Source organism: Lonchura striata, chromosome 1A (genome assembly GCF_050655825.1).
Source record: "Lonchura striata isolate lonStrDom1 chromosome 1A, ASM5065582v1, whole genome shotgun sequence".
Lineage (NCBI taxonomy): Eukaryota > Metazoa > Chordata > Aves > Passeriformes > Estrildidae > Lonchura > Lonchura striata.
The window spans coordinates 69609249-69630768 of record NC_140741.1 but is presented as its reverse complement, the minus strand read 5'-3'; the positions used below and the strand labels follow the sequence as shown (position 1 = coordinate 69630768).

The 21520-nt window shown below is 44.5% G+C and overlaps 1 protein-coding gene across 6 annotated transcripts in view; it reads right to left on the bottom strand.

Moving 5' to 3' along the window:
• The window catches only part of FRMD4A (FERM domain containing 4A), a 356355-nt gene that overhangs the window by 205506 nt on the left and 129329 nt on the right, over positions 1-21520 (bottom strand). Inside the window, exon 1 of one of the 6 annotated variants that reach the window (XM_021531004.3) lies at positions 4270-4585. The exons of the other annotated variants lie outside the window; for them this stretch is intronic. Coding sequence (XP_021386679.1) covers positions 4270-4335 — 66 coding nt within the window. The 5' untranslated portion in view covers positions 4336-4585. Of the gene's footprint in view, positions 1-4269; positions 4586-21520 lie in introns of those variants that run through there. 6 annotated transcript variants of the gene reach the window in all.

Here is a 21520-nt window from a genome sequence, read left to right as displayed (position 1 = left end):
TGTAGAAGGAGCTGTGGAGTGTACTGTGGATATGACAGGATGTGTTAGGACGAGCTCTAAGACCCCAGGAACCATTGGAGATAAATTGTCTGTTGGCTTCCAGGTGATATCTGGAGTGGGCCAGCACACAGGGTTCATGGTTTAAAGACTTCATCTGAAGGGTTTTTTTCTCTCCTGAGATATCCACTACAGCTCCATCATGTCTATCCTCAGTCTCCTTTTTGACACCAGCTGATGTTTGACTACTTCCGGCTCACTTTCCTAACAGGATTATTATCCCTTAGCCTGTTTGCTTCAAAGTTGTTTTTTTAGCAGGTCTAAAGCCACATCTATAATGCAAGGAAAAGCATCCCTCAGTGGGGCAGGCTCCACAGCCTTTCTCACTTTCAACCCCTTCCAGACATCCCATGCAAAGTGCCCCATGCATGCTGGCATGGGATATCCTGGAGGTTTGCTCTACCTGCCTAAGGCAAGGCCTGGAAGGCAGCAAGATTGATCCTGAGGTTTCCATTAAAGAAACCTTTCATTCACAGACTGCTCAAGAATAATTAGTGTATCCAGAGGCAAGGAGGTTTTAGTTCAGGGATGGCTTTTGCAAGCTATGAAATAAAGATTCAGAGTCTGAATTTCATATCCAGGCTCCCTTTTTCCTGTAGCACACCTGAGGGACCTGCTGAGCTTGTCCCTGCACTGTCCCCCTGCTTTGGTCTCTGTCTTCCTGTCCAGCTTTCTCCAGGCAGGCAAGTCCCAGCTCATCAAGTGGCTGGGTAGCAGCCCGCCAGTGATGACAGCTAATTATGAAATGTCATGTCAGAGCCTTCCCTTTTATCTCCTCTCATCCAGCCCAGCAAAGCTCTCCAGTGCCCTTTGGAACCAGGGAAAGGAAGTGTCAGTGCAGCACCAGCTGCTTCTCTGATAGCGGGGTGACAACATGGCCAGGACGTGTCCTGGAAGGAAGTGGCAGCTCCTTTGCATCCATGTAGATGCAAATCTCTGCTCTCCACAAAAAGGAAGAAAAAATGTTTTAAAAAGTGTTCCCATGTAATACTAGCTTTCCAGAGGAAGTGTTTTAACACGTCTTCTGGCAAGGCTTACCATCATCCCTGCAAAAGAGATAAATTCACTCCAGGTGAGTTCCTGCAGGAGAAGTTAGCTAAAAAGCTTGTCCAGAGAAAAATCGGCCTGATTCTGTAGTTTTTCTTCAGTCTGCATACTGCAGAAGCCAAATTACATCAAGGTGTGTTAGTCTGAGCTGAGCTATGTCTCAGTTTTTGTGAGAAACTGTGGTTGCTTCTCATTTGTTGTCTGCTATAACCTTTTACACTGTGACACAATGGGCTTGATAGTTTAGTACAAGCTATTAAAGTGAGCTTTGTCAGGGTCCACTGATCCAGGAATGGGTTACTGCCCCTAAGGCCCAAAAAGCATTAAAACTAAGTTTCTTTGGAAGAAAAAAAAGATAACTCAAGGCTCCATAGACCACAATTTCCCAGTTTTCTAAGTAATCACCTGGTTTGGAGCAGTGGAGGGCACTGAAGAATTGGAAGAGGAACATTACGGTGACAGATGGCTTTGCTCTTTCAGCAATAAACCTGACACAGATGAAGATGCATGGCATGGAGCAGACTTCAAGATCATTCCCAGGAGGGTCCTGTTACCTTGCAGTCTGCCCACAGCCCATCCAGCCCAACCAGTGTGGCCCCATGCTCCTCACCAAAATACCCATCTTGCTGCAGCATAACACTTGGTTGTGGATCAATGACCTTGGACAAATCTGGCTGCTAGAATGCTCTGTAGCAGCCAGAGCTTGACGTTTTGCCCTTCCTTCATATTTACTTTTCTTTATCCAGTATATCCAGAGGTTATTTTTAGCATTGCTAAATGAATAGGTGGTTTAAGATCAAACACAGTGACAAGGCAAGGTGATGTATGAGTAAAGCCTGAAAATTGTGCCTGAGAGTGGTGATTCTGCATGTGACATTTGATTTAGATTATCCAAAATTCTTCCTGCCTTAATTCCTAGGTAGAATTTAGAAAAGCCCAGCTAGCTGCAATCACAGCCTTGATTTGCGTAGAGGCTATATTGGATTCCCAGCCCTGAGGTGAGATGTGAAGCCTGGACATGCTGCCCCTGGGTCGTTCAGCCCCAAGCTGTGCAGAGGACACAGCTGTGACACTGCTGCAGTGTGCCCTGCACAATGCTGCTCACACACCCCAGCCCCTCCAGACCCAGCTGTGCTCAGGGGTGGCACAGCATGGCACTGCACAGACATGTCCCTGCATCTCAGTTTCAGCTGTGACTGCACTGTCCCAGCTGGGGCTGTTTCACTGGGTTTCTAGAATTACAAATTTGAGAGACCAGTTCAAAACACAACCTGAGAAGAGCTCCACCGGTTTCATAAACTGAGGCCACCTGCACCTCTGGAGAATTTGGCCCACATTTTATTTGGCCAGCTGTCACTCTCATTGCAAAAATCACCAAACACCAAACCCAGAAACTCATGAGGAAAGGCATTTGGATGGAATCAAGGTACGGACATCAAAATAGACAATGGGAAATGAAGAATCAAGGAGATATGATTCCCTGCTTCCCTGTCTTACTGCACTGTGTGGTTCCCAGCAAGACAGGAGGCTTTTCATGCCCTTCAAACACAACCAGACACATGTAGAATTGGCCAGCCTCAGTCAGCCCTGGCTTTCTAGACGTTGTCAGTCTCTGAGATTCTGCTTGGAGCTACCCTGTGACAAAATGCTTTAAGCACCCACTGTTCAATGACACCTGTGCCAGGAGGGTCTCAGTCCCCCAGGCGTCAAACACCCAAGTCAGTGAAGCAACGCTGAGCTATAAATAGACCAAGAGGAATTGTGGTGCCAAGTTTATCCTACAACATTTGCAAACACTCCAAAGAAAGCACCGTCCCCTTCCCACACAGAATAACTTTCACAGTGTGCTCTGGTCATGAGAGGCAGATGTTACATCTTTTCTTGTCATGGGGATTGAAATCCTTAGGGATTTTCTCTGGGATTCACAGTACTGAGAGCTGGGAAAAGGAGTTGAACCCAGAGCAGCAAATAATCATTAGGCTGATTCAGATATTACAGCCCAAAGAATATTTCAGTATTTTGTGCCCTGTGGAGAGGCTTTCACTGGGTAGCCTCCAATAATGTTCATCTACCCCAATCCCAGCAGCCTGAGAAAGGGGTAAAGGCACTTTCCAAAGCACTGAGGGAAGATGCCAGCACAGAGAAACTTGAATCCATTTCACAGCACAGATGGACATCTCAATAACTGGACCACAGGCTAGAAATCTGGCAAGATCTCCTGTTTTTCACTTTGGTGGTTGATGCCTAAGATTCCTCATCACTGGACCCTGAAATTCAGAATATTCCATTTAAGGGATGCCAAAAACTCTTCTGAAAATTCAGAAGGTCACTTGCCATCTTATTTCTTATAGCCTGAATTCAGAGAGTACAGATCACCTTGGCATGACTTTTTTTCCACAAAGACAAATGAACTGGCAATCCCTCACTATTACTTTCCATCCCCCACTACCAAAAAACCTTCCAAAACATTACCATCTCTGACCTTTAGGTGAAATCCATCAAGCTGTGTTGGAAAATGCAAGAATATGTTTAGAAATGCTTTGATATGTTAAAGAAACCTTAAGGTGAGATGATAAAGACAGATTCCTATCTCAGATGTGTAGAAGCAAATCATACATTGCTTCACTGAGCTTTAATGATTCCAAGGAAGCAATTGCAGATTTACACTGGTTTAAGGTATTTGATACATCCAGGAGTAATAAACTAGATTCTCTTGAAAACACAACTGTTTTGCTTGTTGCTACATCTCTTACAAAATAACCCAAGAGTCAAAATTTTAATCTAATAGCTGTCAAAATCCTAAAGTCAAGGACACTTGATGTCAAGCAACGTACAATTTAAATCTCTGTCAATGCACTAGTTTTACAGAAATATTCTTCAAACTGAACAAATCTCCCCTCTTTTTCACATTACAGTTGTAGATGATACACAAAACCAGTGCAAAATCTGTCCTGTCTTGGATCTCACACTGTTCCAGTTTTGCATATTATTGCTTGCAGGAGATGCCTAAACCAAAACATATTGGTAGAGTTGGATTACACAGAGTTTATCAAGAAATGTAAAGAAATTAAGTCAATGTAACACTTTGGATATGCCATAAAATTTGTATACTGCCTTCTGGATTATTGGCATCTCAATTTAAGAAGGAAATTGTGGCTTACTTACAAACACATCCATTAGTAGGTGCTCCAGCGTCACTTCAATATCCTCTAATTTAGCTGCTAAAGTCATTGTGAAGTCAAACAGAGGAAAGCTGTCAGAAGTCGCAATCCAAAGTGTCTGTGGCCAAATCTAGTTCTCAGACTGTCACAAATGAGTTTCTCACAGATAAGGAAAATCCAAGAAAGCAAAAGTTAACATCAGAGTCCAGATGACGGCTGGACTCCGTGCCGGCTGTCAGCCCCGCTTGCAGGACTGAGGATTATTCCATGTGTACAAGATGGGAGCAGAAGCTGCAGCGTGTGTGCTGCCTTCCTTTCAGAGCTCCCCAGCCAGAAGCATGGAGTTATATCTGGGAAACCACAACAGAGGGAGGGAGAGACACACACACAGAAGGAGAGAGAGGGGAGGAATGGAATAAACTGCCTTTGACTATGACTGATATTTATAGGACTGCTTGTTTTTGACTCCAGTCCATTTCTCTGTTCATTTCTGACCTTTCACAAATGGCCCAGCACACTGGAGTGTATTGTCCAACAGGGGCAGCGGGTCCCACAGAAGTTGGCTGTGACCAGTGCTGGGCCAATTCACACAAGCACTCCATCAATAGCTCTTTGTCACAGCATACCAGGCTCTGCGCTGTAGCAAGTGACAGAGGAGAGCACAGACGTGTAAAAAACAAGGAAACAAAAGTTGTTTGGATACTAATTCTTTCCTAAGGGTATTAATAGATCCCCTTACCCACTCCTCAAGGCAGTGGTGACTGCTGAGGTTACATATGGAGGGGAATAACCCCCAAAAATACTGCAGTGTTTGACCCTGCAAACACCACTTCTGACACATACTCCCACCACTCAACCCTTTCAGCTCTGCAGCATCATTGTCCTCTAAGCACTTCTCAGGACTAGATCCTTCAATTTACTCTATTTGTGGAAAGTTTCAAGCATGAGCCCAAGTGCTTGCTGTTTCTCCACACATCTGCTCCCACTTAATGGAGAAAAGGTTTCTGCTTGCTTAGCACTTTGTAGCTCTCACAGCTCCACATGGAGTGGGAAGGTATTGATGGACATGACCCAACCAAAGCAAAACCCAGTGGAGGTTTCCTTCAAGGATTTTCTATAATGTTAACTGGAAACAACTAGAAAGGCAACTGAGGCACAAAAAGGAAAAATACTGAAAGTCTTGATATGGCCAGGACAAGTGTCAAAGTCTTCTGCATCCTAGACAGTGCCAGGTTCATCAAACTGCCTTTCATTGATTTCACATTGTTCAGTCAAATTATTTTTTATTTATTTGACATATACCCACATAGTTTGAAATCTGAGAATGAAATCTTGCATGTGATGTATTCCAGACAAAAAATATCCACAAGGCTACTCTAAAGGCCTCAGAAACTGAAGACCATTATTGTTTATAAAGGTGTGAGATGGATAGAGTTGATTGAGCTTACAAAGACCTCTAGTCATAAATTCCAACTAAATATCCTCAGAGTTATAGCTGAAATCACATTTTCAGACATGTACCAATTAGCATCTGAACAGGAGCTGCCTCTGATGGCCGAGTTTTACTAGACAACAACATGATGGACCATTTGGGACATGTTATGATGGATGGTCTCAACAGCAGAGAAGGACACGTCATTCATTTTCCAGCTGGACCAACTCTCATTGACACATGGCCCCACATCAGATAATGGGTTGACTGCTCCAGAAATAAACCCAGCATGGGAAGCTTGTCTACTGCAAAAAAAGTCTGTTAATCATTCACATGCTGCCCTTTCATTAAAGGTTTGACAAAGTGTCTGTCTTCACCAGTGTGAGTGGAGGGGTGTTTTAATGAATGTGGATCAAAGCAAAGAGGAATACATTTGGAGGGAAGGCAGTGGAAACCCAGGGGCAGTAAGGCAAGGGGTGAGCTGGTGTGCATGGACACAGGGCCCACCACAGACAGGATTTCACACGTTCTGCTGTTGAGGAAGTATTTGCAGAAGAAGACCTGACTGCTGGTAAGGTCTTCATCCTCTCCAGCACACGTGGAAATTCAGAGATTCTGGGAATCTACGCAACCAGGCTGGGTACAGGGACACATGCTGGCCTTCTGCAAGTCCCTGGCCCCCAGAGATCAGTGTTTGGGCTGTGTCAGATGAACCAGCAGTGCTCCAGCCAGACTGAATCATGCATTTGTCACCTCTAACTGACCCAGCTACTGTCCAACCAGTCAGACCACAACAAGAAATTCACTGGAATCAAACATGTGATCCCTTCTGTCCTCCCCACCCCATTGATCACACAAAGGCTAAGTGTTAAATACTGAAATACGAAATTAAAGATTCTTTTCTGTAGGCTCCCTCTGTGCAATAGAACAGGGCAAGCATGTCACTTGTGGCCCTTGACTGTCCCTGTAGCTGCATTGTGTTGGTTGCAGAGATAAACAACAGGAGACATCTTCCAGGGTCAGAACGCAGTGTCCACGTGACAGACTCTTTGAGTCCAACACAGGCTCATTTTTGTCTTCACAAAGATGAATTTCAAGATTATTTCAAAACTGATGGAGAAAATAGTATCAGGCACAAAAAAATGGCTTAGGGGAACACATAACGCCTTTTCTGATGTCCACTCAAGAAACACCTGGCACTAAAAACACCACGTGCTCCACTGGCAAAGGCAAGGAGGATGAATGAATTCCAGGGTTCTCACCCAGGCTCAGCTCTACATGGCCTGGGATTCCCTTATTACAACAATATGTATTGATATAGCAGCTCTTAGGCTCTTGCAGTTGCAATATTCAGCTGAGAAATTCTCCTGCTGATCAATATTAACTATCTGTAGAGATGGTCAGAAGTTTGGGTAAAAATTCTGTTGTTGGGAAAAGTTGCTTTGCTGAAAGTCCTGTGGAATTTTCCTGACTCCCATAGTGCAGGGAATTTTGTACTCAAGGGTATATCTCTTTCCTTTTTTCATTTAAATTGCAATAAAATTTCAGATTCAAAGCAAAACACAATGGGAAAAAATGTAAAATATTGAAAATGTGCAGAAGAGAAAAAAGAATCACGATGTTCTAGTGAGAACTGAAGCAGTTGGTGTGGCTGTGGTAAAATTATATTGATGGTGAAAAACAAAAGGCACCAAAGTGTAGAAAGCTGTTTCATTCAACCCCTTGGAAAAGCAGAAATTAGAGTCACAAAATCAGATCAAAGCAGAAGTACTTCTTCAAACACATAAAAGCTCTGAATCTATCCCATTGGATCTCTTCTAGCTCTTGCTTCAAGGTTGCTTACCCCAAGGGACCTTTTCTTTATAGAGATAGCCATTCAAATAGAATAAACAAGAAAGAATTTCTCTGAGTTCCCCAGGGATTTCCCCCCAAAACTTCTGTGCCTGTGCATTACAGGTGCACACAGAAATGAGATCACATGTGAGAATGACAAGCTCTAACCTGGTTAATTCTTTAAGGCAGTAGGTCCAAACAGTTTCTTTATTAAATCATTATTTCCATCTTTTCTAATTTCTGAGAATGTATTACTTTGGCCTTTGCAAGCATGAGACCTCTTCTATTTAAAGCAGAGCATCCATCTGACAACACACCAGGGTATTTGTGCAGAACAGGATGTTCTTCTACACCCACATTTTATCCTCACTTCCTTCCTTCCTTCTTCGACCATTTGGGAATAAGATACCAGAAAAGAGCTCAAAAGGGAAGATTTTTGTAGCATTTTTGCCAAAATAAGATTTCAGCAAAATATGCTGTTTTTAAAAAACTGAAGTGTTATCTGGGGACACACTGGGACCCAGAATTGTTTTCTGTGGGGAGTTTCAGGGGTGAAGGTGGTTTTTGATGGTAGGAAAGAGCTGCCCTGCAAGCACAGGCTTACAAAGACAGGTGTGTAAAAACAGAACAGACAGTTTACTAAGTAAGGCCAAAAGTTGACAAGAAGGGATTAACAAGCTTATTGGAGTTTAATTAGTCCCAGGATGTCATGTTTGGGCCAGCCCAGCTTGCAAAGATGGGAGCTGAGGAGTCCAGGGGGGATGAGAAGGATATTTGTCCATAAGGCAAAAAACATTCCTGAGTCATGGAACCCACTAGGAAAGGCATCCTGGCTCTCCTCCACTGCTCTAGCCAAGGGACCAAGGCTTCAGTCATGAACCTGTGTGACAAATATGGGTAAAAGTCCATTTGGGGCAGTGCTTTTGTCATCCCACAGGTGTGGGATGGGCTCCAATTCAGCTGTGGCAAGTCAGGCTGTTCTTCTACACAACTAGTAGAGAACTTTTATGAACTTTTTTACTTGAAATAATCAAAGTGAGGATTTGAAGATGAATCTTTTTGATCTCCTCCACAGGTTTTTCTGTGCTTCGTCCTCTCAACAAAGACTTGTTCTCTTTGGGGAAGGTGAAGAGGAACATCCCATACTCTTGGTAAACTTGGATGACAGAGAACCATCAGCTTCCAAAACCTTCCTTCCATCTCCAGTTTCCCTTTCCACACAAAAACCTGGACAAAGGAACTGCTCAACCTGACACCTCCAGGTTGGATTGTGGTTGTTCACTGAACCTGGAGCTGTGTGTGAAGCCTATCAGGTTCCAGCTGGCCCAGGATTGAGCCATCTGCCCTCACCTTGGTTCATGGTGCTGTAAGTCAGCCCCATCCTGCAGTAGCTTTCAATGTCACCTGAAGGCCTTGGTGATAATTTTGCAATGAATTAATTAAACTAGTGCTGCACCAAAGGCTGGACATCAGCCTATGGCTCCACTTCACATCTCTGAAATGCAGCAGCCTCATCAGTGAAGGCATCCAGCTGTGATATATCTCCAGGGAAGGAATCTTGGAAACCTTGAGTTCATGCAGTCAAGGCAGATGAGCAGGGAGATGATTTTGAGTTTTCTCCAGGGATCTGAGTGAGGATACACATTGCTCTACCTATTAACAGGCAGTCTGAAAGAGGGAGAGCAGTGAGGGAACACAGTTTCCAGGTGACACTGTGGTATTCAGGCTAGTGAGAATAAGGGCCTGCCGAAAGATATGACTATGCCGAAAGATGAGACTAAGTAAATGAGCAATAAAACAGCTAATTAAATTTAATGTAGCCAAATGTGAAGTAATGTTCACAGAAAAATGTTCTGAACTTCACATATATGAGATTATAGGCTCTGGACTCACTCAGGAGTAAGGTATTTGGATTATAATAATTCTATGAAACATCAGTTCATTGCTCAGCAGTGGTTGAATAAGCAAATAAAATATTAACATTTACCAAGGGGCAAGTAAAAGAGAATATTAATATGCCACTGAATCAAACCAGGGTTCACTTACATCTGTGTTTTATCTCCAGAAAAGACATAAAGATGAGGGACAGTATTCAAGAAAAGGCAATAAAGATGATTAAATGTAAGAAAAATGGTTTCTATAAAGAAATGACTGAGTAGGCATAGTGGGCTTTTTGGTCCGGGGGAAAAAATAAGGAGAAAGAGAAAGAGAATGATGGTGAGCAACTTGGAAAGGGTAAAACATTCCTTTCCTTCAAGAGCATCTCCCCATTTTAACTGTGTGGGACAAGCCTACAGGTACTCAGTGCACTGCCAGGCAAGGCTACAACACATCTTGGGCTGCTCAATGGGCCAGCTGAGATCCCACGTCTCTCAGTCCTCTCACTGGCAATGGGGCTGAGGAGCCACTTTTTCCATCTGAGGGGTTTGCCAGGCTGGGGCTGGTCCGTGCTGCCAGATGAAGAATGAGCGTGGGAGTCCCATTCCTGACCTTTTGCCCGCAGTGGGATTGACATAGCTCCATAAAGGAGGAAAAATGCTGCTTCCACACGACAACAAGACAAACGTTTTTATAAGGAAGTCTCCGTATGGGAGACGCCAGCAGCTCTGAGGTATTGCAGGGAGGAAAAGCAATGACCGGAGTCCTGGCAGGTTTAGCACCAAGCCTTGTTCCAACCCTTTTACAGCCTTTAACTGGGACAGTCCTGTTTGTTTTATGAAGCAAGCTTAGAAGTCAGCAAAATGGGGTCCTGGACCATCCTGCCTCTGAGGAGTCCCAGGTGCTGTGGGGCACTCAGCTTTCAAGTTTAAAAAATGTGGCTATAATTTCTATTTTATTGTCACTATATTCAACCAACATCTCATCTTCTTCCTAGGCATAGCTGCTGCTGGCTGACTTTTTTCACTGTCCTCACTGCATTTCTTCTCATGGGTGGTCCCTCTCTCCTTGATGGCCTCCCACCACTCTCTGTAACTAAGGCATTGTTTTATTTTCTTGATTTAACTGAGTGTCCTAAAAGCCACCCTTTGGCTAAAGGCATTTGTCTCCTGTCCCCCTCACATGCGCTTTCATTTAAAGGCCTCTCTGGGCTAGGGAAGGGAAACCTCAAGTTTTCTTTCTTCCAGACTTCCCCCAAGGCCAAACAAGCCACCCAAGGATGAAGGAGCCGTTTTGGCACAAATAAGCTGAGTGGGTGTTGCTTAGATGGGTTTTGTCTCTTTCAAGTGGAGAGAGGGGACTGTGGTCACGGAGGACATGGAGAACATGAAGGAATCAGTCTCCTACTCTGGCTGTGCCTGCCCAAATCTGCCTTGCATGGCAGCAACCTGTATCACAATCCATCTGCCCAAATCTCAGCAACAGAAATGCACCTTTTAAATGCTGTTGATAAACCCTCCCATTTTCTAATCCCACTTCCCACAATTCAACGGCCCACTCACTTCTTCCCTTGCTTTCCTAAAGCATCATCCATTTGTCTCTGGGCTCTGCCATGTCTCAAGGTGACCTGCTGGGCAGAGCTGCTGCAGTGGCACCATTTCCCTGGGAGATGGCTGAGCCATGCACACTCTCGGAGATGTCCAGAGCCACTGAGCCACATGAGCCTATTGTTTAGCTCGCCGTGAGGGATCCCACTTCAGCTTCCCTCCTTGATGCAGCAAATCAGCTGCATTATTAAAATGATTAAAAATAGACTGAGCTTGCCTGAGACTGCATCTATAATGGATCAATTGCTTTTTATACATTTTTTGGCTCCCTACAGTGCTGCTTTGTCAGGTCGCTTTCACTTGGTGGGTGAGATCTTGAAATAATAGGCACATTCAGGAGATATAAATATAGCTGTTTATTGCCTTAAAGTGGGTCTGCAAACAAATCACAGCCCCAGTTTCAGGTATTTGGAAATTAAATCTTCCTTTCTGTCCCTTCTCTTTTGGACTGGAGTCAAACACTGGACTTAGAATCTTGGCAGCTGCTTTATCTTACTTTATCTTAAGCTATAGGCACTATTTCTGCTGCACAAAATTCAACCCTCATAGGCTGTTGATTTAAGAAGCCCTTGATGCTAGCCTGGATTTGATTCCAGTAAGAAATAATGTGGAGTTCCCACTGAAAGGCTGCAGCACAGTGAAATAAAAATAAATGCACTGCATTGTGTAGCTTAACGGAGTGCTAATTTCTTGGGAGCACATAAATAGGAGGCACAGAGCACATCTGTTTGCTGGCGTTGGGTTGGGAAAGTGCAGGGGAAATTTGGAGCTCTGTCACAGGGACAGGCTGAACTTTGTTCCCATGTCTCACAGAACTGCACAAAGTCTCCTCTGTAGATTTGCCAGTTAATTAAAAATGATATTTACGGTACCCTGGAGATGCATGCTCATAATTCTGCTTTTAGCATTTCTACAAAGTCTGGCACAGCAAGAGCGTTGGGGCCTGGCGATGCAAGCAGCTGCTCGTCGTGCTACCCCCGTGGCTGGAGTCCTCACAGAGGGGCTTTGGGCTGCCAAGGCATTTCCATTTCCATCACACCGTGTTTGCTGCTGGGTTTTATCAGGCACGTGTGCTGCAGTGAACGTGGGGCACCCCTGCAGCGAGGCTGAGCTTCCTGGGTGTGCTGGGTCAGAAGTGAATTACCCTGCCCGTGGCAGCTACGATGCTCTCAGCTCACAAGTGCCACTCACGGCGAGATGCACAGAGAAACCCCACGCATCCAGAAGTACCAAAATAACAACCTGTGCTCCAACCACTGAACTCCCATCCCCTTGCCTCCTTCTTCCTCTGGCTCACATCCACGTTGCCCACAGAAATTATCCTCAGGCACTTCCAGGGTATTTCCCTGGCACACTTTGCACAGGCAAGCATTTAGAAACACTTGCAGTGTTTCCTGCTATGTGAGGCATGGGTGTTTGGACAGCAGAGTTTGATAACTCAAGGAGAAGCAATGTCCTGAAACTCAAACATGCACAGGATAGAATAATGCTGTAGAGGTGATGGAGGACAGGGGGAGCAGGGAGATCTTCAGAGATTTAAACCCCACTGTAAAGGACACTGCCCGGCAGAGTCAGTGAGGAGAGGTTTCTCCAGAGGCAGATTGGAGCAGAAACCTGTGCCTCTGCTGACCACAGATGGGGATTAGGGATGATATTTTTTCAATCTGCTCCCAGCTGACCACTCTCAGAGGCCCTGGGGCCTCTTCTTGCTCTTCTAGCCCGAATTTGAAGAGACTTAATGCGGTGAAGCAACCTCTCATTTCACCTGGACAGAGGATGGATGTCCCAGAGGACTTCATCCCACAGAGAAGAAATCCCCACCTCCCCATCTCATGCTATCCCACTCCCTTTCCCATCTTCAAAAATTACAGATTCAGAAAACTCCTCCAGAAGTCCATAATGAAGCTTTATCCCACCATCCCAGCCCTCCACATCCCCTGGCACCCACCTTTGGCAGGGCAGTGCAGACCCTGAGCTCGGCCGGCACCCGTGGCGGGGCTCTGCAGAGCCGCGGGAGCTTGTGCCTCATCCTCGCGTATTTTTTCATATCCTTTTTTTGGTAAAGATAAAGCTCCTCTTACAGTGTGCATCCAGCTGCTGGCAGCATGTACTGATAGCTATTAATTCTTCCTAAAGGCTGGACACTCCGAGTGTGCTGCAGTGAGTTGCTATAAACAAGTTTCTGTAGTCGAATATTTAGCTGTTGTTATACACGTAAAGGTTCTATGCTGATACCACTGAAAACAATAATAAGAATCTCATTAACATTTTATTACCAAGCCCTTCCCTCTTTTCCTTTTTACACACTGCCAGTCAGTTCAAAAAGGATGGCGTCTGCTGATGGAAAAAAAAAAAGATGATGAAAGCTAGAGAAACTCCTTGACACACTCCTTTTGGCTTTATGTATTTCACTTTGAATTAGGATGCCAAACCAGGAGAATGACACTGCAGACTTCTGAGGAATTAAAAAAACATGAATCAAACCTCAGCATTATTTTATTTGCTAAAAAAAAAATAAAAATAATCCTCTAACTGCGGAACCCAAAGAATAAAATGCTGCGTTTTGTCTGTTTCTTATGGACTCCCAGGGTTTTTTTATACTTTATTGTACTTTAATGCTTCTCTCCAGGACAATGAAATGTAACAACTCTTTTTTATTACTAAGTTTGTTGAGGCCAGATAATCTCTTGGTTGAAGGAATCAAGGCTTTAGGAAGGGACCAGGGAGTGTGAGAATCTCAGAGGAATACCTCTCTCTGTGACCTGACATCCAGTTCCCCCCTAATTTAATTTCAACTTCAGTAATCTCCCAGCAGAGGGGATATCTTGGTTTTTGTGTACAAACCCCACCAACATTCAACTGCAAGTAAGGCTGGAAACCATGGCTGAAAGCACCAATGCATTGCCAGTGCTCTCACACAACCAAAAATTTCCCAGCTGGTTCCAGGGAGCACACTGGAAAACAAACCAGGTAATGGTGAAACACCTGACAATTATAGCTGGGGAAATGACTTCCCAATCCCATATCTGGAGTGTGGCTCACCTCTGAAGGTGCAATCAGCTCCCACAAATTGGGCACTGGGGAGCTACAGCACCTCCATCAGTGCCGTTGCTCTCTTACATCCTCTCCCTACCCCAGCATGACCCCAGAGTGGGCTGATCCCCAGGGCCAAGTGGCTGAACAAAGAGGAATGGAGTTCTCCCTTGTTGTCCCAGAAATTAAAGCCTGGCTTAGCATGACATAAAGGCAGCTTGAAGAGGCCAGGGTCTCATCTATCACAGTGCTTTTCCTCAGCCATGGAACAGAGGTGACAAATCTGTCACCAATTACACTCCATTCCATTCTTGCTGGATTTCCTGTGGCCTGCAGAGCAGATGTCTTTGCTCTGGTATTTGAAGGATTTTAGGTAAAATAGCCAACAACTCTGACAGCAGCAACCTGGTGCTCTGGGGTCTGATCCATTCCTAGCTCAGCCCTTTGGATGGACAAAAGTGTAGGAGATGGAGAAATCATTACTTTTCTGCATCATAAGGGCATTTATCAGGAACACACCTGTTAAAAGTATGTGGCACCTGCTCCCTGCACTCCTTAGCAGGAACCTTACTCCCAAAACAAGCACTGGTGCATACAACAGTGGGATCCAGACACTGGCTCAGTGGGTGCCTGGCTGGGGATGTGGTGCTGGGAGAGCAGAGCAGAGTTGAACCTAGAGACACCAAAAAAACCAAGGGGACTGAAATGGCTGCATGCATGGGTGAACTTGCAGTAGTAAAAGTAACACAAATCAACTGCCACGTCTGAAGAGCATCTGTGAAGCAGGACTGTCTGAAAACCACCCACAGACAGCGCTGGAAAGAAAAACATTTGCAGAGAATTCATTGCTTATGGTATGGGAGCCTCACAATCCTTAATAAACTTGCTCCCTGTGAATGAAAAAGACAAAAATCTCCTGTCTGGCACTTCTTTCTCCTTCTCCCTCTTTCAAACAGCGTTTTGGAGCTCAGCAGGTTGCATGTCACATGTTTCTCAGCAGCTTTCTGCCTGCCTTTCCCCGTTTCCCACGTGAAACAGCTCTCAGCCATCCCCGAAGGCTCCTGCCAAGGCTTTCTGCCCCAAAGCCTTTGCCCAGAGCCTGGCTGCTCACTCTGCCTCTTTCTCTCTCAAAGTCAGCCAGAGCCTGAGAAAAGCCTGTGCTCTCCTCAGTGAGTTCAAGAGGGGACACACAGAAAATGCTTCCAGGGATGCTGGAGATGAAGCTAATGGTCGCTGCGGGGAGTGACAGGCTTGCTCTTGTGGGATGCTCTGACAGATCCATCAGGAGGCACTTAGCCATAAAACCTTGAGATCTCTGCAAGAGAACCCCTGTCCTTCCTCTGTGTTTAAGCTGCTCTGAATTGCCTAGTTAATGTAAGAGAAAAAAAAAAAAAAAAAAAAAAAGGAAGGTAATGGCCTCTTTAGAGGGGTTTTAGGCACTTAGTGGGAAGCAGGAAGCCAGGGCCTGTATAATTAAATTGCTAATCTCTCACCAGATCTGGCAGGCTACATACTCTTGTTAAAAACAGGTTTAAGCCCCACAGCAATTTTTGTTTCAACTCTGGGTACAAGCCAGCTCCTTAATTCCTTCAGCCCCAAAATGATTCTAACCCTGTCCTTCATTAGAGCACTGTGCTCTACCAAAGCCCAGATACCAGACAGCTTTAAGATGACCATCTTCCTGCTTAAAAAAATATTAATAATAAGGTTAAGGTGATTATGTTCTTTGCTGAGGCACAGTTCCTCCGAGACTTCTTTCTCAGCAATGTTCATTCATTATTTTTCTCTTTCCTCTTTCCATATCTAGGAACTCACATTAGGGAACCCATTGACTCCAGAAGTGCATTCCCTGGGTGTGAGGTGTCACATGAATACCCATGGAAGGGATTCTGGCTGTCTCTATACCTTTGCACACTTTATGTACCATAAAATAAGCACAGAGTCCCAAAAGTAATTCTGGCCTAGTCTGAAGAAATGGAGAAGGTTTGGGTGGCACTGGGACAATGCTGGAGCTGTAAGATCTTCCTCACTCATACATCCCTTCTCTTCCAGAAATCATACCTAACAAGCAGATAGACAGCTCTGGCAGACTTTTGTACTGCTTTTTTTGTACTGTTTCCTCAGCTTTTGTACTGCTGAGGAAAACAGGCAGGCACAGAGGTATCAGATGGGATGCTTGGTTCTTTCATCACCTTAGGGAAAGCCACCAAAACAAAAAGGAAGTATCCCCATTCTCCATGTGCTTCAGTGTTTCTAATTCCCTACATCACTGTCTCACCTGCCTGGAGGTCAGGGGGCAGAGGGTGTCCATGTCACTCCCAGCCACTGCCCAGCTCAGCTCCCTGGAGAGCAGCTTGGTCCTGATAAGCTTCCTTAGGTGAAAACAAGCGGCATGGCATGACAGGAAGAGGGGCACAGGTCCAGGAGGGAAATCAGCTGCTCCTCACTGTCCATGGGGGATGTCCCCAGCAGTTACAGAGGGCCATGTGTCCACTGACACTGATGGGTATGGCAGGGGAAAGTGCTCTGATCAAAGGGCTTGGAGAGGGGAAGATTGGAGGCATGGGGTGGTGAGAGACCTCTAAAGATTAAAAAGCACACAGCACAGAGATGTCACGTGCACTGAAAAGCAACAGGAAGACACTCAAAGAAGCAGCCTAATGGCTGGGACCACATCACTGGGGATCCCTGCTGCTCTGGGATTGTATGGCAAAAGCCTGCCATACCACTTGAGCAATCAGCTGAAGTGTGTGAAAATACCACTTAACATCCGTGCAGGATGGCTGGGGTCATGATAAAACTGCTTCCCCTTTCTGGAAGGTGCATGGGACCCTCCAAGGATAGGATTTGGGCTGGATTTCACCAGCACATCTACTGAACTGATCCTGGATCTGGATGGTGGAAAGCTCAAGGAGCATTTAACCCCAAGGGAAGAAGATGTGTTTGCTCTTTGAAATACCTTTCTGATGTTTGCAGGCATTAAAATATATGTTCCACTTCATTTCAAAATGATGTCTTGGTGTGGTCTGACTCAAGTACCAAGGACATGCAAATTTTATTTATGCCACTGCAGCAGTCACCTGTCACTGGTTAAACCATCATTGAATATTTCTGCTTTTCCCTCAAGAAACACTACAAGAGCTAAGTTATCATGGCTGAACAGATTACTAGTCCCCAGTTTGAAGATGTTTTTATGCTTCCAGCACATTATAATAGAAAGCATATTTATTTAAACTAACAGTAATAAGTAGCTAATCTATGATAATTCAGCCACTTGCAAGCATCTGCATACCCTTGGTTTATGTGATCACTCTCACTGGGTTGAGGGAATGGGGAGACATTCATACACAAGGAAGGAACACTTCCCTGTGTAGATCACCTAGAAAATATTTTTATTATGTTTTTAAATACATCTATTGAACAAAAAGTAGGTTCATAATTTCAGGATGACTGGCCAGTTTTGACAGATTTGTGGTGGGGTGGTTTCTATGACCAATGACAGCATTTTTTTTCCTAAAACAAGAGAGAAATCAGTGCTCAGCAGATGGAGGAGGACAGCAGCAGAAATCCTGAATGTGGCTCTCCCAGTTCCCTGGGACAGTCTGCTACTTGCTTCTCACCTATTGTAATTCATCATTTTTTCTTGTTCTGCCTCCTTTTCCATGTTTTCTCCCCAGTCTGGAAAAGGTTTTGGCTTTCCTTCTAGCGTGAAAAATGAATAGGGATGGGGAAAGGCAGCATGCAGAACTGCTGAGGAAAGCCTTTCTCAACCAGTTGTGCAAATCCATTTTCTGAGAAGAACACCTCAGCACACCTGGACAAGAAGCACACCCAGACTCTTGATGTGGTTGCCAACCCTTAGTTATTTTGAGTCTCTCATTTAGATTTGGACTGATCATGATAAATGTGGAGAATCTGCATTTTTTAGGGCCTCTATGGGAGCTGGGACTAAGGACATCATGCACTGAGGTCTGAATGCATTATTGCAGTAGCTTCTGGTCCACACAACATTTAAGAAAAAAAATTCCAAGCTCTTAGGCTTCTCCTAAAAGATTTGCACACTTTTTTGTGGTCTGTAAATCAGCATTTGTGTGTCCAGAAATGTGGGTCCTAAAGACAGTATATTTGAACAGGTCTATTATTACTTTTGCCTCATATATTTCCTCCACAGAGGCAGTTGAGTACAGCCCTTCCCATCCCATTCCCTTTCAGTCCTGGCACTGGGCACAGTCTAACACCTGCTGTGTGCCATATCAAAGGTATCTGTACTTCAGTTTTGGGCAAGGGGAATGTATGCTCCCTGACTGATGCAGCAACCCACACTAAACTTTAATCACAGGCTCCCTGCACAGGGAGGAAGTAATTCCTTGTACAGTGGGATTCAATGGATAAGGAGTGTTCAGGCTGGGAAAGATGACAGAGGGGAGATATGATCAAAGTGTATAAAATCATGAAGGGGAAAGAGATGGTGAGTAGAGAAGGATTATTTCTTTTTTTAGTTATTTTATATGATTACACCAGGCCAAAGAACTATGCACTGACATGATGAGGCTGCAGATTTAGAACAAGAGAAATCTCTTGTTAGAAGAGAATCTTTCATAGCTTGTGGTAAAAGTAGGGAAAGTATCACACAGAAAAATCCATAATGGATTGTTAAACCTGGTGAAGTCAGGCAGTGGCTTAACTGGTGACTCCTGGGCAGTGGGAGGGTGTACTGTGGAAGCATCTCTCCAGCCTTGCCTTGTTTTACACTTCTCCCAAGTGTTTGTGCCTGGCTGCTGTTTGGTTTGGGCAGATGGACCTTGCTATGAGCTAGAAAGCTGTGATGTTATGTCACAGGTCTTGTTATCTCACAGGGAGAGTCCTCCAGGGGGGATTCAGTGCAGGATTGTGCTGCAGCTTTGCCTTCACTCCCTTCCCACACCCTGCCTGGCTTGCAGAGCAGCACAGGGACATCACAATCTGTTTGAGCACGTGTGTTAAACACCTGAAATTGCTTGGGTTAAATGTCCCCATTTCTGGGTATGATTTGCAAAAAGCAATAGCAAGTGAGGTGTCTAAACCCCACTGATTTTAAGAAGGTTTAGGTGTGCCTAATCTGCTTAAATGTTTTTAATAATCTCTGCAGACATCACCCTGAAACTTCTGTGAAAATCAGGTCTAGATTGATTTCTTCCCTTTTATCCTCTGACGTTCAGGTTATACTTGAAAAATACCTTGTGACCCATAAATAGAAGCTATAGTTTCTCCACAATTTGCAATCATTATTAATGAGGCTTTTCAAGTGTTAGATTGCCTGGAAAAGGCATATTTTATCTGTTTGCAAGAAGTACTTCAGCAAGTTTTCTTCCCACAGGTTACAGACAGTGAACACATTTGTTGCAGCAAGACCCACTGGTGCTGCTTCCATCCATCTCTGACCTTTCAGGCTGTCCCTTGTGCCTCTTACCTGCCCTACCTTGCACAAAAAAGTTGAGAAAAGGGAAGCTTTCAAGCTTGGCTGGGCAGATTGCACATAACCATGCCAGGCTCCAAACAGAACCAAAGTGCTGGAGACATAAATCAGGTCTGTAACATGAGGCTGCTGGAGGAGAACTTTTATTTTATGTAGGGTTCATTTCAGCATGACCCTGGTGTAACTCGCTTTATCAGCTGTAAAGACAAGCTCACCAGCTGCAGATTATGTTCACACTCCAAAGCCATTGGAAAAAGCAAGCAAAGCCCCAGAGCAGGCCTGTGGGAATGGACTAAAAAAAGTCCCTTTTAAATTATTTGCTTTCCCTGCTATAAAACAGAAAGGATTTATCTGGGATGGATATAAAATAAAACAATTCATTTCAAAGTAAAGAAATAAAATGGTTTTCAAAGTAAAGAGATAAAATCAAGCTAAAGTCTAAGGCAGAGTGTTTTTTCATGTTTTAAATTTTTCACATTGAAAGGATAAAATGAACGATCTCTGGTTTGTCAAGAAAAATGGGGTTCCCCTTTTTATAGCAGAAAGCATTAGCTGAATTCAGCCTTAGTCTGTGAATAGTTTCAGTCAGCCTGAACAGCATTTACTAACAAATAAACTATCCACCTGAAAAATGTTATCTAGTTCTACTCCAAGTGTTCTTCCCATTGCTTAAAAATACCCTATTTATAGACAAAGCTATTGTTGAGCATAGATTTAAGCTGTTGTGTTCATTGTCTGGCACAGTATCTCCTTGGGAGAGCAAACCAATTAAGCTGTTCCATTCTGCAGCCCCAGTGCCTGTTTGTGCAGTTACTATGTTGTATAAGGAACCACAATCTTACAGTATTTGACAGATATGACTGCAATTCTTGTAAGCAAATATTCTGTTCTCAGTAGCTTTGAGGTATAAAATGGTCACAAAACAGCTGAGGAAGGCAGGAATAGCCAAGATCAATGGAGCATCATGTAGGCAGGTCTCTGCCAACCCCCTGTACCAAAAGCTCCCCGCAAAAACCTTCCAGGCTGTAAAATAAAATCATTGCTCCTAACCCCTCTTAGTAAGAGGTAGCTTCTGGGCTGAAGCATGGGGAACTATGTCCTTTTCAAAACTGTCATTATACAGCCAAAAAAAAAAAAAAAAAAGGGGAAAAAGGAGAAATGGAGATAAGAACAGAAGCATTAAAAGGTGCAGCTTGAACAGGGATACTTTTCATTATTTTGAGGATTGTCTAGATATCTGATTGCTCGCTTTGGCATTTGATGTTTTCTGTTTTTTTGTGAAATCAGTACAGCACAGACAAAATGAGTCACACCTGCCTCGCCAAGGGGTCTGAGCCTTCTGTTGCAGGAGGTAAGAAATCTGTGCCATGTGTCATTTGCACCGAGGCTGGAGGGGCACTTTTCACTGTGACAATCACTGAGCACTGGCACAGGTTGCCCAGAGAAGTTGTGGAGTCTCCACCCTTGGAGATATTCAAAACCCACCTGGACATGGCAACCTGCTGTGTGTAGGTGACCCTGCTTTGATCAGGTGGTTGGATGGGATGATCTCCAAAGGTCTTTTCCAAACTCAAATGATTTTGTGATGTGAGTTTGTGTCCTGACTCATTCTGGTGCTGTGCTCTGTGACCCTGCTACCTGCAGGACAGCTCCTGGGCAGTGTATGCAGGTTGTGTAACAAATCCCTGCTCACAGAGCTGCTCTTACCCTCACAGGGCTGGCACCTTTCCTTTCACAGACAACAGGCTCAATCTATCCATTTATTTTATATTTATTATGCCAAGCAGGGAAAAAATTCACTGGCCAGTTTCACTGAGTCACTGCTTTTCCTCTTCCCACCTAGGCAGATGGGCCTGGTTCACCCAGGTTCACAGCTGGGTGACAAAAATTGGCCTTCTTACCTGCATCTGCTGGCTGCTACTCACTCAGATAGGACAAAGCCTGGTGATCTGCATCCAGCTCTGGGGCTTACAACATAAAAAGATGTGGATGTGTTAGAGTGGGTCCAGAGGAGAGC